Source organism: Labeo rohita, chromosome 16 (genome assembly GCF_022985175.1).
Source record: "Labeo rohita strain BAU-BD-2019 chromosome 16, IGBB_LRoh.1.0, whole genome shotgun sequence".
NCBI classification, from domain to species: Eukaryota; Metazoa; Chordata; class Actinopteri; order Cypriniformes; family Cyprinidae; genus Labeo; species Labeo rohita.
Genome location: NC_066884.1, coordinates 21,911,348 through 21,926,200, shown reverse-complemented (window position 1 = coordinate 21,926,200; position 14,853 = coordinate 21,911,348). Strand labels below are relative to the sequence as shown.

General features: G+C 39.2%; 1 protein-coding gene across 2 annotated transcripts in view; it reads right to left on the bottom strand.

The window, feature by feature from the left end:
• The window catches only part of si:ch73-22o12.1 (nectin-2), an 87,715-nt gene extending 73,120 nt beyond the window's left edge, over positions 1-14,595 (bottom strand). Inside the window, exon 1 of one of the 2 annotated variants that reach the window (XM_051132186.1) lies at positions 14,151-14,595. In XM_051132186.1, coding sequence (XP_050988143.1) covers positions 14,151-14,199 — 49 coding nt within the window. In that variant the 5' untranslated portion in view covers positions 14,200-14,595. The remainder of the gene's footprint in view (positions 1-14,150) is intronic. The other variant, XM_051132185.1, reaches the window with a different exon arrangement.
• Positions 14,596-14,853: the final 258 nt, after the last annotated feature.

Sequence of the window (14,853 nt, the reverse complement as noted above, 5' to 3'; positions counted from 1 at the left end):
CACACTTCCACTGAATGTTAAAATATCAATCTTTCTCCTCTCGCTCCCTGACACCTCTCCTTCATCATCAGTCTCTTCATCCATCCACCCATCTATTCATCCCTCTCTCCCTCGGCATCTAAATAAATAAACATCGAGAAGGGAGCGAGGGAGACCAGGAGAGAAAAACTAGGACACTACAACCTGGGACCCATAGACCTCCCCCACACACAGTGAGACTGACACAGAGAGAGAGAGACAGGAAGGAACGGTATACGGGCACACATTTAGGTGAAGGAAGGAAGACATAAGGGATAGAGGAAGAGGAGGGCATAGATGTTCAGGAAAGAGGGGGGTGGGATGAACCAGGCAGTGTAGGGTGGTCAACAGCACTGGAGTTTATTAATAATCCATATCAGATAAATCTTTCCAGTCTTAGACTTCAAGGGGGTTTGCAGAGGGATAAAGACGAGGCTGAATGGAGATTTCTGGCCTTTTAAGCTGCATCTGCCTAATCAAAATGCTCCCGAGCTAATCACTTAGAGTTGATTTTACATCCCAAGCTCGCTTTTATGCCTGGGGCTTTTTTCCTGTTCTTTTCTTTTCCGTTCTCTCACAGGCCCGTGTTGCCCCGAGGGCTCAGTTATGGCATAGAAGAATCACTCACAAACCGAAAACAAACTTACAACACGCATATAACATGTTAGTCTACTCATACGTACAATATTGTAGCAGATGATCAACACATACAAAGCTGCACGCAAACAGACAGCAACTATGAAAAAACAGATCAGGTAAATTTCATATGAAAGTGAGAGCTACGCCCAATTAATTCTAAAGGGAGCAGGCCATCTCGTGGTGAGCGATAAGGCCAAAATCTACTACTACGGTCCAGTTTTACTAACAGCTTGCGTTAGCGCAAACAGTCTTTTGGCATTAAAATTGTACTGTCAGGTTTTACTAAAGACACGCAGTGATAAATTAGCACTGAAAAGACGTGAACAGTTATTTTTGCACCTGACCTTATTGAATATATATTTGTACAAGTTTCTCATTCAGATGCAAAATTAATGGGAGGAGAGTATTCAAATGAATCATGCAACGCGTTTTATTAATGTTTTCACTTGTCAAATTACTGCCATTTTCATTATTTAACGCCCCCAAAAAGCATGTCTTAAACTATTTTGCAACTAAAATGGCTACAATTATTGTAACTACTGAAAACAGTACCAAGTGTCACCAGTGTCAATATCACAAAAAGCGAATTCAAGCCTAAATTATAATAATAATAATAATAATAATAAAATAAAAAAAGCTCACTGAAGACAAGTAAACAGACAGTGAGTGAATACGAATAAAAAACTAATTACAAGCAATAGGACAAATAATAAGAATAAGAATAAAAAAAAATAAAGTAATCAAATGTATAAAAACACTGGATTTTTTCACAGTGTAAACTAAAATATATATTTCTTATTATAGTTACAAAAGTGATTTAGTCAATAGTCAATGAGAAATTTTCTCTCTTTTGTTGTCTGATTAACATGAATGACAGACAGCAGGAATATCAGACTGCTATCACTTTAAGACCTGCCTGGATGTAATATACTGTTACACAAGTGATTTCTTTCTCAGCTGTTTGCTTTCACTAAAGACCTATTACTGTGCTCAAGTTTGTGTATTTACCTTTGAAGTCCTACAAAGCAGCAAAAATAACTCTGTTTAATACTCCCACGTTCAGAAAAGCGCTCAGAATAGCGAAATGAGTTGTCTTTCACTGCTTAAAATACTTAAAACCACATTAAACCACAATGCTTAAAAACGCAAGCAAACTAAGTTTTCGTGACCACGTAGCACAGCAATGTCACGTGAGCGCGTAACCACGAGAGAGGCGATAGTCCACCATCTCTACTGTTGACAAAGTTTTTACCAGTTAATTATGTCTACAGGTTTATCGCTCACCCCTATGTAAACAGACAGACTACTTTAAAATGGAATATTTGTTGTATAACATAATATCAAAATTAATAGGTTCAAATTAATAATGATGAAGATGTTTCAGCAAAAGAGCAGTTTCTTCCTTGAAAAGATTATAGCATCACAGATAGCACACGTACGTCTGTACGTCTGTTAAAGATCACTTGATCTGGAAAGCATCTGCTGTGTACAAACATCTGACAGACAGTCAGTTTTACATACATTCTAAATCATAAACATCTTAAAAGACATGTAATAGACGTCTTTTTGACATCTGATAGAAAATGTCCTATAGACGTATTGCAGATGAGCAAACACTAAAAAATACATCTTGCAGATGTAAATCCAGACATCAAATAGACGTCTTAGTGATGTATGTGTGCTATCAGGGACCCAGATTGCACACGTACGTCTGCCATGATGTCTATTAGATCTCTTGATCTGGAAAGCATCTGCTGTGTACAAACATCTGACAGATGTCTGTAAGATGTCATTTTTACATACATTCTAAATTATAAACATCTTAAAGACATCTAATAGACGTCTATTTGACATCTCATAAATGTCCTATAGATGTATTGCAGATGAGCAAACACTAAAAAATACATCTTGCAGATGTAAATCCAGACATCAAATTGACATCTCCAAGATGTATGTGTGCTATCAGGGATATACTCTTCACTAACTGAGTGATTGAGCGGCTCACTTTCATTTAGTTTGACCCTACAAGTAGCGCTCTCTTTCCGCATTGCCCTTCGAGGGCACAAAAATGCCATTTGGAATTCGCCCACTGCGTCAGCGCTTTTATTCCCCCATCATGCTTTGCTTCTCAGGGAGCACAGAGGGCCATAAAAAAGGACTACGAGGGTGAAAACGATCCATTCACCCCTCATAAGGGTGTGAGGAACATTTTCTCCTCTCTTCATTCTTCTGTCCTCCAGAGAGCCGAGGAAGAGAAGGGTGGATCCTCCGGCGCTGCGATATCGCTTACCTGTATGAATGGACATGGCTGAGAGAACAATGAGGGGCTTTCTTTAGTCTCTCTCTCTCACACACACACACACACACACTTGTTTGAAAGGCAGTGTGATTCTAAAAGAGGTAGGGGACGAACACAATGGTCCCTCTGTTCTTGCATGGTCACCATTTCATGTTCCCTTTACTCATCACTGACCAACTGAACTGCGACTGACAGGTACTATGTTAGTGAATAATTATGAGTCATTTAGTAGGAATTCAATACAAATAATACAATAATGCATTGTAATGTGCCTACCATCTACATCAGCTGAATCGTACTGGTGTTTAATGCGGCATAAGCTAGTAGGTATAATTCATTTCGGTGATTAAAATCTTTTTCACTTTTACTCAGACTTGATTTACATCAGTCTATAGAAATAAAGACAACAAAAGGCTAAAAATGTTCTGAATTCCTTATGATGACAACATTTTTGTCCAACCACTGTACAAAAAAAAAGTGATTCATTCACTTTAAATATTTTTCAGAAAACAGACTAAAACTGAATATACAATCCTGGGTGATGCAGCATCAAATAGCTTAAATGTAGCAAATGCGTCATCGACTCAGAATCTGCTGTTTGTGTCAAAGGTGTCACTGAATTCTTTCACTGATTCGTACAAGTATTTTGACCTTTAATGGAGTCAAAAAAAATTATTTTCTACACCATCTTCACATGTGTGTTTTTCACTTTCAAAAAAAGGAAAAAGAGCTGTTGCTCTGACTTAACCTTCATGAACCACATAATGTGACAAGAACAGAAAAAGACAAGAGACGAGAGACTACTGGGAAAGGGAAAGAGAGGTCAGACCCAATTTTAAAATAAATGGTGCGATTGGGAGCAAAAAAACGGACCTCGCTTTAGAGGAAAAAACAAAGGGCAGACGGAAGGAAAGAACAAGGCATGACTGCATCCGAATAGTAAAGAGAAATAGACTGGTTGCATTTGAAAGAATGATTTTACATGAAAGGTAAATCAGGAAGAGAATCATGCCTGGGTTCTCCCGTCATAATAATAACCGCAAACAGAGCACAAAGACACAGTCGGCCAAAACTTACTCTGACTTGTTGAAGAATCAACTGTCCTGGTTTTTACAAAACAACATCTAGCAAAGGTCCACAACAAACAGCAGAACAACAAAGCTGAGGTAGAGTAATAATAAAGAAAGGAAAAGACGTGGCTAGAGGAATAATGAGTCAGAGAGAGAAGAGGAAAAAGGTCGCTGGAGAGTGACAGACTGAACATCTCAACAGTCAGACAGACCTGTTAAGAGGACTGAATCCTCAAGATGGAAGAAGTGAGAAACAACGAAGAGGAAGAGAGGAACTGGTGGGAGGATGGACTGTGCTCGTTTGTTAAATGGCTGAAAAGCAAAAGAGCAAAAGAATGAGACCGAAAACATCACAGAGGGTAGTCTGGAGGAACACAATGAGGAGCAGAGGTCAGAACAAAGCTCAACCACCTGCTTAGAGGAAAACAAAGAAGATTGTTAAGGAAACCTGCCTAACAAAATGTTATGTGTGTTATATGTTTGCATGCTAAAATGAGGCATTAAAAGTGAGAGAGCGATCACTGGTTATTCTGTCATGTTCTAAACCTGTAGGAGTTTATTCTGTGAAGCACAAAAATGACACGGGGTCAATGAAGTGTCATTTTAAATAAATGTACTGTTTATATTCATGTTGGTTTCATATGGTTTTAAATACTTTCATACCATTTGAGCACAGTTCAAATTAAGTGGTAAATGTCGGAATGTCGGAATAAATATATATATAAATATTTATTTATATATATATATATATATATATATATATATATATATATATATATTTTTTTTTTTTTTTTTTTTTTTTCCTCCCAGAAATGCTTTTTACATTTTTCTGGTAAATAATTTCTGGTAAATATTCCTTAAAAAAAATAATGTTTTAATAATAACTCTATTACTAGTAATACTATCATTACATTAAGTAATATTTTTTTCTGTCACCATTTCTTCAAGTTAAACTGAACTTTTATGTTGATGGCTTGCTATGAAGACCTTTCAAATTTCTGTTTGTATATGATATGATGATAGTTTTTCCTCATAAGAAATGGTAAAATAAAGTGACTCTAAGAGCAATTCTAGATGTTTATGTACTCACATAATGAGGCGGCAGAGGTTGAAAATGCCACAAGCAAAGTACGTGCGAAAGTAAATAAACTTGCGCACATGTGCCATTCATTCACGCAGGATTCATATTTAAATAGTATTTCTGCGGCTTAGTATTCACAGTCACTAGCTTATTCTGCCTTTTAATTTAAGTGTACTGAAGTACTTATGATTTATTCATTCAAAATTCAGTTACATTCCGCATTAAATTCTATTTTTACGACTGGATTCCGCAATTCCGTCCGTGTTTTTCTGCATTGCGGAACTATGATATTAAAACTGTTGTATAACCCTGACATTTTTGTCCACCAAAATAAATATAATGAAACCATACAACGAAACTAAATTCTTGCTTGCACATTTCACTAGAACTGTTTGTGTTCCACAGAAGACAGTCATATGGGTTTGGAGTGACATGACGGTGCGTAAACAATGATACAAAGTTCAGTTCTGGGTGAACTATTTCTTTAAATTCTAAGCTGTTAATGAGTCACGAGACAAGCTCCAGTTCTCTTTAAGACAACAATCTCAGGAGAACTTAATTTAGGAGATTCACGCACTTGTTCTTGGTTATTTTACAGTATTTCTTCAAATACACTGACCTTATAAAATACTACAGAGAGCATACACTAGCATTCAGCATATGTACCCAACAGAACTCGCAGGAGACGGGCAAAATTATCTTAAAGGTCACTGCTGTTTTTCTCTGACAGCTCGCTACATTGGGCATGCTAATGACATTAGCGTTCTCAAAGGAGCGTTGTGCCGCTCACGCTTACAGGAACGAGATAATTCAGCTCGCTGTGATTTTGCTGTAGTTACTGCATCTGGTCTAGAATGAGGCTGCACAAAAAAACGAGGCCATTTCTGGCTGGCTCGAATCCAGTCCGGCTTCCATCATGCCACGGACTGGCACGACATTCTGCAAACCAGGTGCAAGGCACTCAGGAAAAGGAGGAGAGGAAAAGACAATGACAGACAAGGGCAAACACCATCTCTAACCACAACTGAGAGTGTGGAAAAGGATGTGAAAAGGCAGTGGGTATAAGAGAAAGCGAAAAGTAAATAAAACGAGATTAGACGTCCTCTGGAAACGACGGACTACATTTCACAGCTATGTCAGTCTGACAGGGCAGAGGCTTAATGTCTTCAATAAGCCGTGTCGACTCGCAAGGGCATCGCTGGCCTTGCTGATCGATTCGGGATCAATAGAGCAAAGCCTCACTTCCTTGTCTGCCTCTGGCTAGCCGACTCTAGATGGACAAGCTAAGGACAGTGAGAAAAGAGGGAGAGGGGGAGAGGAAGGACAATCTTCTAAATAGTATCGCAGTCACTTCATAAAACAGCGAGGGAGAGAAACCGAGGCTAATCAGAGTTAGATCGTCTTCTGCGTGATTTGTGAACAGTGACCACCGGGCTACTGAAGGTCACATGCTTCGTTGCAGACAGCAGCATTTTTAATTTTCCCTCCTGTGGAGCGTAACGTGGCATAATGACACAATTAATGACTACGGACCTGTTCACACCATAGATGTTAACTACAACTACGGTTTAAATAATTGTTTAACTGTATGAGAATAGGATTAACACCACAGCTACAGTATAACATCAACGACAGAGGGAAAATGTTACTGAAATCACTTTCAGAATGCTAAAAATTACTTCATTTAACAATTTCTTCACTTCCATGTCAGTCTTTGCTGCACATTCAGCATCAAATACCATCATGGAAGAGAAATAGTTCAATAAAATTGTTATTTTTGTTTTCTTTGTGCACAAAAAGTATTCTTTTAGCTTAATAAAATTACAGTTGAACCACTGATGTCACATGGACTATTTTAACAATGTCCTTACTACCTTACTGGGCCTTGAATTTGTCAGTTGTGTTGATGTCTATGCATGATCATAAAGATGACCGATTAATGACCGAATTTTCATTTTTGGGTGAACTCTCCCTTTAACTTCTGTTGGTGTGTTGCTGTGAACAAACCGTCAATCTCTCTACATTGTGGCTAATCCGAGTCTTAACATGTGAATGGGTTAAAATGGTAATGATGGACCGAGACTCTTTTAGCACTAGACGTAATATAATCCGACTCTCCAATGTGGGATTCAAGTCCTGGCTATGCAGCTATTCAGAGGCACCGCTACCATGCCAGACATGTCTTTTCATGCAACCTCATCTCTCCACACTCTGCTGTGCCCAGTGTGCGAGAGCGCTTGCAGTGAGGAGTCTTGAAACCACTGGCATGCTAAATTCATGAGACAGCACGAGTGTGCTTTTAAAAAATCCTCAGGAATCAAAACCACTTTCACCCGCCTTGTCCCTCCCTCTGTGAACCTCTTAGGACACACACTCTCATTCTGCTGAAAGAAAAGAAGCCTTTCAGTTACTTCATCATCTGATGTTTCTGCCTCAAATGATAAAGTATCTGCATGAGTTAGAAACACTTGGTAGGCACCTCATTTCAACTTAAGGGGGACAAAAATAGGACATTTTCTTTATGATATGAATTTAATGTCCTCTGAAATTTGGAAAGGTGGTACGTTTCTCCATCCCTCCAGGATTTATGCCTGTGAGCCCATTATAAAGAAAATTTATTTAAAAATAGAGCTGGATATTGATTCATTTGGGTACATTGCAGTTATAATGTCCATTTTAATTTACATCTGTAAGAAATTCTTTTCTGCTGATGCTGGAAATAATAAAGGTCAGTGTTTCAAACTGATTCAAACCTATGACTCAGACTATTCATTATATGAACCTGTTTATCCAGCTTTTTCTTTAACATGGAAGTAAGTCAATGGGTGAGACTTACGTTTCTTTTGACGCTATAGGGAAATAACGAGAAGAATAACAATGTGTAGTTAAAGGTAAAACTGTTTTACTACAAACCAGTGTGTTCATAATTAAGGAAATACATTAAATAACACGGTAAGGCACACCGATTTGCAACATCACCTTGTAAATCAGACTACACTGGTTGTGTAGTATGTTGTTTCTGCATTCAGACTAAGGGTTAACCGATTATTAGCTTGGCCGATTATTGGCACAGATAATTAGCATTTTTACGGTTATCAGTATCAGCTATTTTCAAAACCGATTTGCCGATAAGATTATTTAAAACCATTTAAAGAAAGATTTTGTCAGAGTCCTTGTTATTCTTAATTTGGACATTAATTTTCATTTTAACATCAGACATATATATCGGTTCAAAATATCGGTTATCTGTCTACTTGATCACCAATAAACGGTATATCGGCATCGACCCTTAAAAACACATATCGTCAACCCCTAGTTCAGACCGTGTGGACAATTGACTGTTCGCAAACAGTTGATTGACCGGGAATCTGACCAATCATAAGGTAGAATCCTCCACTGTGTCTGACAAGCAAATCAGACAGGAGAACTGATTAACTTTGGTGGACTTAAACTTAAAAAAAAAAAATTGTGTATTGACATTTTCCTGCATTTGAAATAAAACGTACTGATGTTCAGTCATGTTTTTTTGTGCTTTAAGTAAAGAAGACGATCGATTCACGTGTCGATTGATGAACATAAAAGTCAGTGTGGAACATGAGAGCGAAATGATGACAGATTTAATTCTGGGGTGAACTAATCCTCTAAACTGAGACCGTTTCGATCAACTTCATGACTAACCAAAGCTAAATGAATATGGAGCCAACAAACCAGACAGAGGAGCTACAACATCCCAAAAAACCTTCAGGGTTGTGATGTTAATCATAAAACAAGTTGGATGGCATTCTGTCTAGAGGGGCTGAACACTCATCATGTCCTATTCCTTTTTATGCCATTTGGCTTCTGTTTTAAAGAGGGTAGATCTGTGGTCATTTTCCCTATGAGTAGACATGACCTACTACAGCAATCTGGCAACCCTTGACATTCCCACATCAAACTGGCAACCACATACCACTATTCAGACCAACTGGCTACTGACCCCTGGAGGGTCACTGATCTCCCAGCATGCAATGGGAAGGGGGGTAAACTCAGCCAGCAGGGGATGTGATAACATGCTGCCTTATGTTTTTGCATGTCTTACAAAATCAGGTTTTATCTGCATAAAATAGATTTTATGCAGATAAATGTTTAAAATGTTTAAAAAACAATTTTACCACAAGATCACATGGCACTTTTAGAAGTAGAAAGTAAGCCACAGCAAGAGCAAACCCCTGCTTTCTCATTTCTCCCCGCCACTTTTGTTTCACTTCTCACCATCTTGTCGGAGTCACAATGGTCGGTTGGCTTTCCATCACCAGGCGCAAGACTAAAATATGAGGTCCAATTAACTGGACAGATCAACCCCATGAATCTCTAATACCGTAAAAGCATTCTGAGATCTGGCATCTGCTGAACCACTGAGAGCAGAGCGAGAGAAAGAAAGTGACAAGAATAGAGCGAGGCAGTCAGAAAAGAAACGCTCGAAAGAGCCTTGTTCTCTAAGTGCTTCGAGGACCAGTTGAGTTTCATTTTAGCTCCACTTTCGAACAAAAAGAATGAGAAAAAGCCATTCTGAAAAGAACCCTGACCACAAAAGTTACTTATATTATATTTGATCCATCACTCATAATTCAGACTTCATTGTGTGCTGTGGATATCACGGCTTCTCTAGTGTCTGCATTAGTGCAGGTTGATGTTAATTACAAGAACTGTCATTGATTTTAGCAGACTGCATTCCCAGAGCTGCATGTCAAACACAGACTTGCGACAAGTGTTAAAAGCTTTTGGCTGCCCCATCCACAAATCCCCCAACACTCATCCAACCTTATCTTTACAAGAAACCAGAATGAGAGGTCTACAATCACTGTCTGTTCCCTTCACCCGCACACACGGTTCCCAGAAGTCTCTGGACAACCATACTGAGGCTACATTTACACTAGCACATTTTCGTTTTAAAACGCATAACTTTTGCTACAGTTTCGCCTGTCGTGTCAACTCCAGTCCTCGAGCCCCACTGCTCTGCACATTTTGCATTTCTCCCTCATTTAATGCACCTGATTCAGATCATCAGCTCGTTAGGAGAAAGATCCATTAACTGAACTGAGTGGGTCAGATTGAGAAACATACAAAATATGCAGAGCAGTGGGCCCAGAGGACTAGAGTTGAGAACCACTGGTTTACAGTACTCCAGTGTTTCTGGAGTGATGACAGATTTAATTTGGGGGAACAAATAACTCTAATGCTCCATGACATTTTAAAATAACGTACTATCTGCACTACACCTAAACCTACCTGATACTATAAACAAGCATAACAAACATAAAAACACAATCGCAAGGATGCCGTTTTAGCTTGTTTTTCGATCTCTCATCTTTTATTGTGAGTCACGTTTTTCACTAGATTCGTACCCAAGGATTCCACATACTAAGTCCAATTCCGTGCCGGCTGAGCTACTGAGCAACCTTGTTACATCAGGTGTTGTGCCCATTTTCAACCCCCTGCCAAATTATTTCCTATTCTTGTAGAAATCGCTACATGATTGCCTAATCCTAACCCCTCCCCCACACCTAACCCTAAACGTACCAATAGTAGGGGGGTAGTAATCTGACGGGGGTCAGAATTCAGCACAACACCGGCAAGCGAAACATATGGAGCTGTAATCATAACTAATTACAATTGCTTACTGTTTTACCGCCGCTAGTGTTCATTTCTGTTGGAAACTTCAGTGTTATGTACTTCTTTGTACACATTTCGCATCTTTTGCTGAAAAATTCCCACAGGTACGTTTCCGTCACAAGATCAGGTAGGAAAACGATGGCAGGGCTGCCCACATTTGCTCTGCGTATCCTTGATGACTGTCTAAACAATAACATCATGCTCATTATGAATGGTCATGTGATATGTGGTTTCGTGTGTGTTGTGTGGACAGAGATCATTTCTGAAACACAGTGAAAAAGCCAGGGTAGATGAGGATTGTTTTTATTTTAAAACTTCCTCATATACACCTTTAGAGGTTCTTTATTGGAATCTATGGGTCCATGAAGAACATCCACGTTCATTTGTAAATTTTATGGGTCTGGTTTCCGGGTCATCCGGCTTCCGGCCTGTTGTCAGCTGTACAATACAGCTCATTTTGCTGCTTGATATTGCAGATTGCTGTGTCTTACCATATTATTTTAATGTATTATCTTAATTATAAGCACACTGGTTTTGTAATGCAAACAGTTTTACCCTTTATTGCACATTGTTATTCTTCTTATTATGTCCCTGTAGCGGTAGGCTTACTTCCACATTAAAGAAAAAGGTGTATGGTGGAAAAAATGTTTTTTCCAATGATTAAAATGTTCTTCACACTAAGAAATAAATGGTTCTTTTAGAAACTGTTCACTCAAACCTTGGGGAACCCAAAATAGTTCTCCTATCTGAAAGCTCCCTTTATTTTTAAGAAAGCACTGACTGATAAACTTGCATAAGAGTTTTCGCAGCAGAAACATTTTTAAATCAATGTTCTTTCCTGCAGTCTACCAGTTCTGTCTACACCTCCTCCCACGTTCTTGCACCGACTCAGACGCTAATAAACAGCGTGGCCTTGAGGTCAAATTGAGGAGGGGCGGGGGGAAGATTTGAATAAACCAATGACAATCATCTCTCAAACAAAAGCGTGCAGATAAGGACGGCAAGGGACACAGAAAGAGAGTAAGGGAGGGAAGGAAACTAGAGAAGATGGAAGAATGGATGCTGAAAGCTTCAGTTTCAGCACGACTTTTGTTTGCATGGTATGTGGAACCTGCAGATAATGGAGACCGTCTCGCCCATTTACTCAAGACTTCTTCACTGTTTAGCCCACTCGAGCCAGCGCTGTCGCAATCGCCGCGTGTGCTTGTTAGTGTGCGTCTGTTACTGCTGTGCTCAGACAGTTTAGAATAAGGTCAGCTTGGCCTCCGCCTCCGTCATCGTAGCAGCCTAACATTTTCGAACTCCCTCCTAAACACACACACACCACTTGATGCATTCAGCCAGACGCCGCTACAGTAGGCCCCCCTAACGCCGGCTTTCAATGAAAACACAGCGTCGCCATGGCAACGGGTTCAAGCATTTTTTGACCCGTGTTCACTAGCAGGGTATTAGAACACAATCAGTAGCTTCTATTGTGCAGATTTCTACTCCCAGTAGCCTACATTTCAGTCTGAAACTAGAAAGTAAACTGAACTGGTGCAAGTTTTACAATATCTTACAATACAGCTCTTAATTTTAAAAGCAACAGGGAGGTTGTTAAAACAAAGCTTTATGTTAGTGTGTTTGATGTTGGTCTCATTGTATTTAATAGGCACGCAATGAAAATGAGTCTGCGGGGGCCACTGAGACAAGCATACAAAACAATGCTTTGACCCTTAAAATATTTCGCAACTGTGGAGTATAAAGGCAAAAGCTCCCAGGATACTAAACTAAACGGATGCGAAGGGAAGGGGGGAGAAAGAAAACACAAGTCCCGTTTATACTGTTTGCTTAAGCGAGGCAATCATGACCCCTTCTTCCACCGCGCTGTTCATAAATAAAACAAATCCTTTGTTTCGTTATTCTAGTTTTCCTCCTGAAGTGCAGTCGATGTACTGTGAAATGGGCCCAGGCAGAAGAGGTCCAGACCATGAATAAGTTAAAGGAGTGAATTGTTTTTTAGTTACAACAAAGAACTGCAACCTATGATGTCACAGAGCTACGACGCATCATCGTCCTAATGCCTAATGTCACATAGAGAGAGAGAGAAACACACCATAAAAAATATATATATATATATATATATATATATATATATATATATATAATAAAACACAACATATTTATAAAAAAAAACAGTACAATGACCTCTCCTTTAATATATATATATATATATATATATATATATTAAAGGAGATGTCATTGTAGTTTTTTTAAATATGTTGAGATATATATATATATATATATATATATATATATAATATTTTTTTTTTTTTTTTTTTTTTTTTTTTTGACAGTTATAGCAACTTACAGTTAACCAATGACAAGTTCTATTGTAGCACTGACATTCTTTTTCCATTATAGTTTTTTTTTCACAGTGTGTTCGCTCGGTTAGACACTCAAGCTGAGTTTTTCATGACACTCGCACCAGCCCGGCTCGCTCGCTGTCAGGTGTTGTGCACCTGCGAACCGTGACACGGCCACTGAATAATTAAACTGCAAAGACAATGAATCCACGATCAAAAGGAGCTACAGTAAACGAGGCGACGTGAGCAGCGCAGTGAAATATGACGAAACAATAGGCAGTGACGTCAGCCTATGATTTGAACAGCTCTGTGATATGCCGGTAGATGACTGACTGTCTGTCAGAATAACAACTTTACTAAAATCCAACAGAAAAGACTTTCTGAAACAGTGTTTTTACTCTTTAACAGAAAACAGTAAAATAATACCAAGTTCAAACCCACATTACAAAAAAAATAGTAAGAAACACCCTGTTGCTTTGTTGCGTGAAAGACGAATTGAATTACATTCATTTATGTCCCCTCAGCTGGAAATAATGGGATATGAGGTGAAGGGGGAAAAGACGCGAGGGACGTGCGGTACCGAGAGAAATATGGTAGGAGGAAGCGAGAGCACTGAAGGACAACTGGATAATGTCCGTAGTTTCGCAAACAAACACACCTGTCAACACGTAAGAGGAAAAAAAGCACTTCCCAAGGCCACACCTAGAGAAACATGGCGCTTATCGAAACTCATACAACCTGCTGGGAATAGAAACAAGATGAACGACGTAATAGACAAAGTGCTCACAGAGTTTCCTATGAAACACTGGGATAGTTAATACAATTATGTTAAGGTGAACACAGGCATCATGAACAGTGAGGAGAAGCGCGCACACGATTAGGAGACCCTGAAGGATATTTCTAACGTGACATATCGAGTTGCGCAAGCGCTTTGATTGATTATTTATTCGTACGAAAGTGAAAGAGAGCAGTGTATTTTATAACAATTAACAATTTGTGACTCCTTTTGTTGTTTAAACATCATATGATTTTTAAAGACGCCTTACCTTGAATGATTAGGAGAATGAGTGCGCTGAACAGTCCTGACATGTTCATCCGAGGAAAGGGTGGACAGTCCACCTTGAATAATTGTCGGGTTTCCGCTTGTTGAACTTAGAGTCGCAGAAAATAAACCGAGATGGTCAGATGGAGATTAAAAAGCTGTGTGGTTCCTCTGGTTTCCTTTAATGGCCAAGCACTGAAACTTAATGTAAAAGCGTGTCGCTGAATTCAGCGAGTTCCTTTTGAGAGGATTTACAATGTAGTTTTGAAATCCCCTACAGTTCAAGTCCTCCGAAACCGTAGCGCGGCGTCCGGCGGCCAGGTAAGAAACGTCCTACAGGTGAATAAATATCCGGTAAGTGAGTGCGAGGTTTCGCAGACGAATGAGTCTCAAACCTGTCGCCCTGGGATCGTACTCTGTTGAAACTATCAGATCCACATCTCATCCATGCGCTCATTGGACACAATCGAGTGATGTCATGGTGCACGTCACGAAGCATTTAAAGCCACCTAAAATTCAGAGAATGCGCGAATGCTTTGGTACTTTCCAACTTTAAGGAAGCGGGTTTGACCGTTACAACGGTACTCTTTTAAATTTAAAGCGGTTAAACGATAATTTGAGATAACTTTTGTCATAATTTCAGCTGGTATCACTCACGTAAAGACAAAACGGTTTATTTCCTAATTTGACTTGTAGCCAAATTGCGA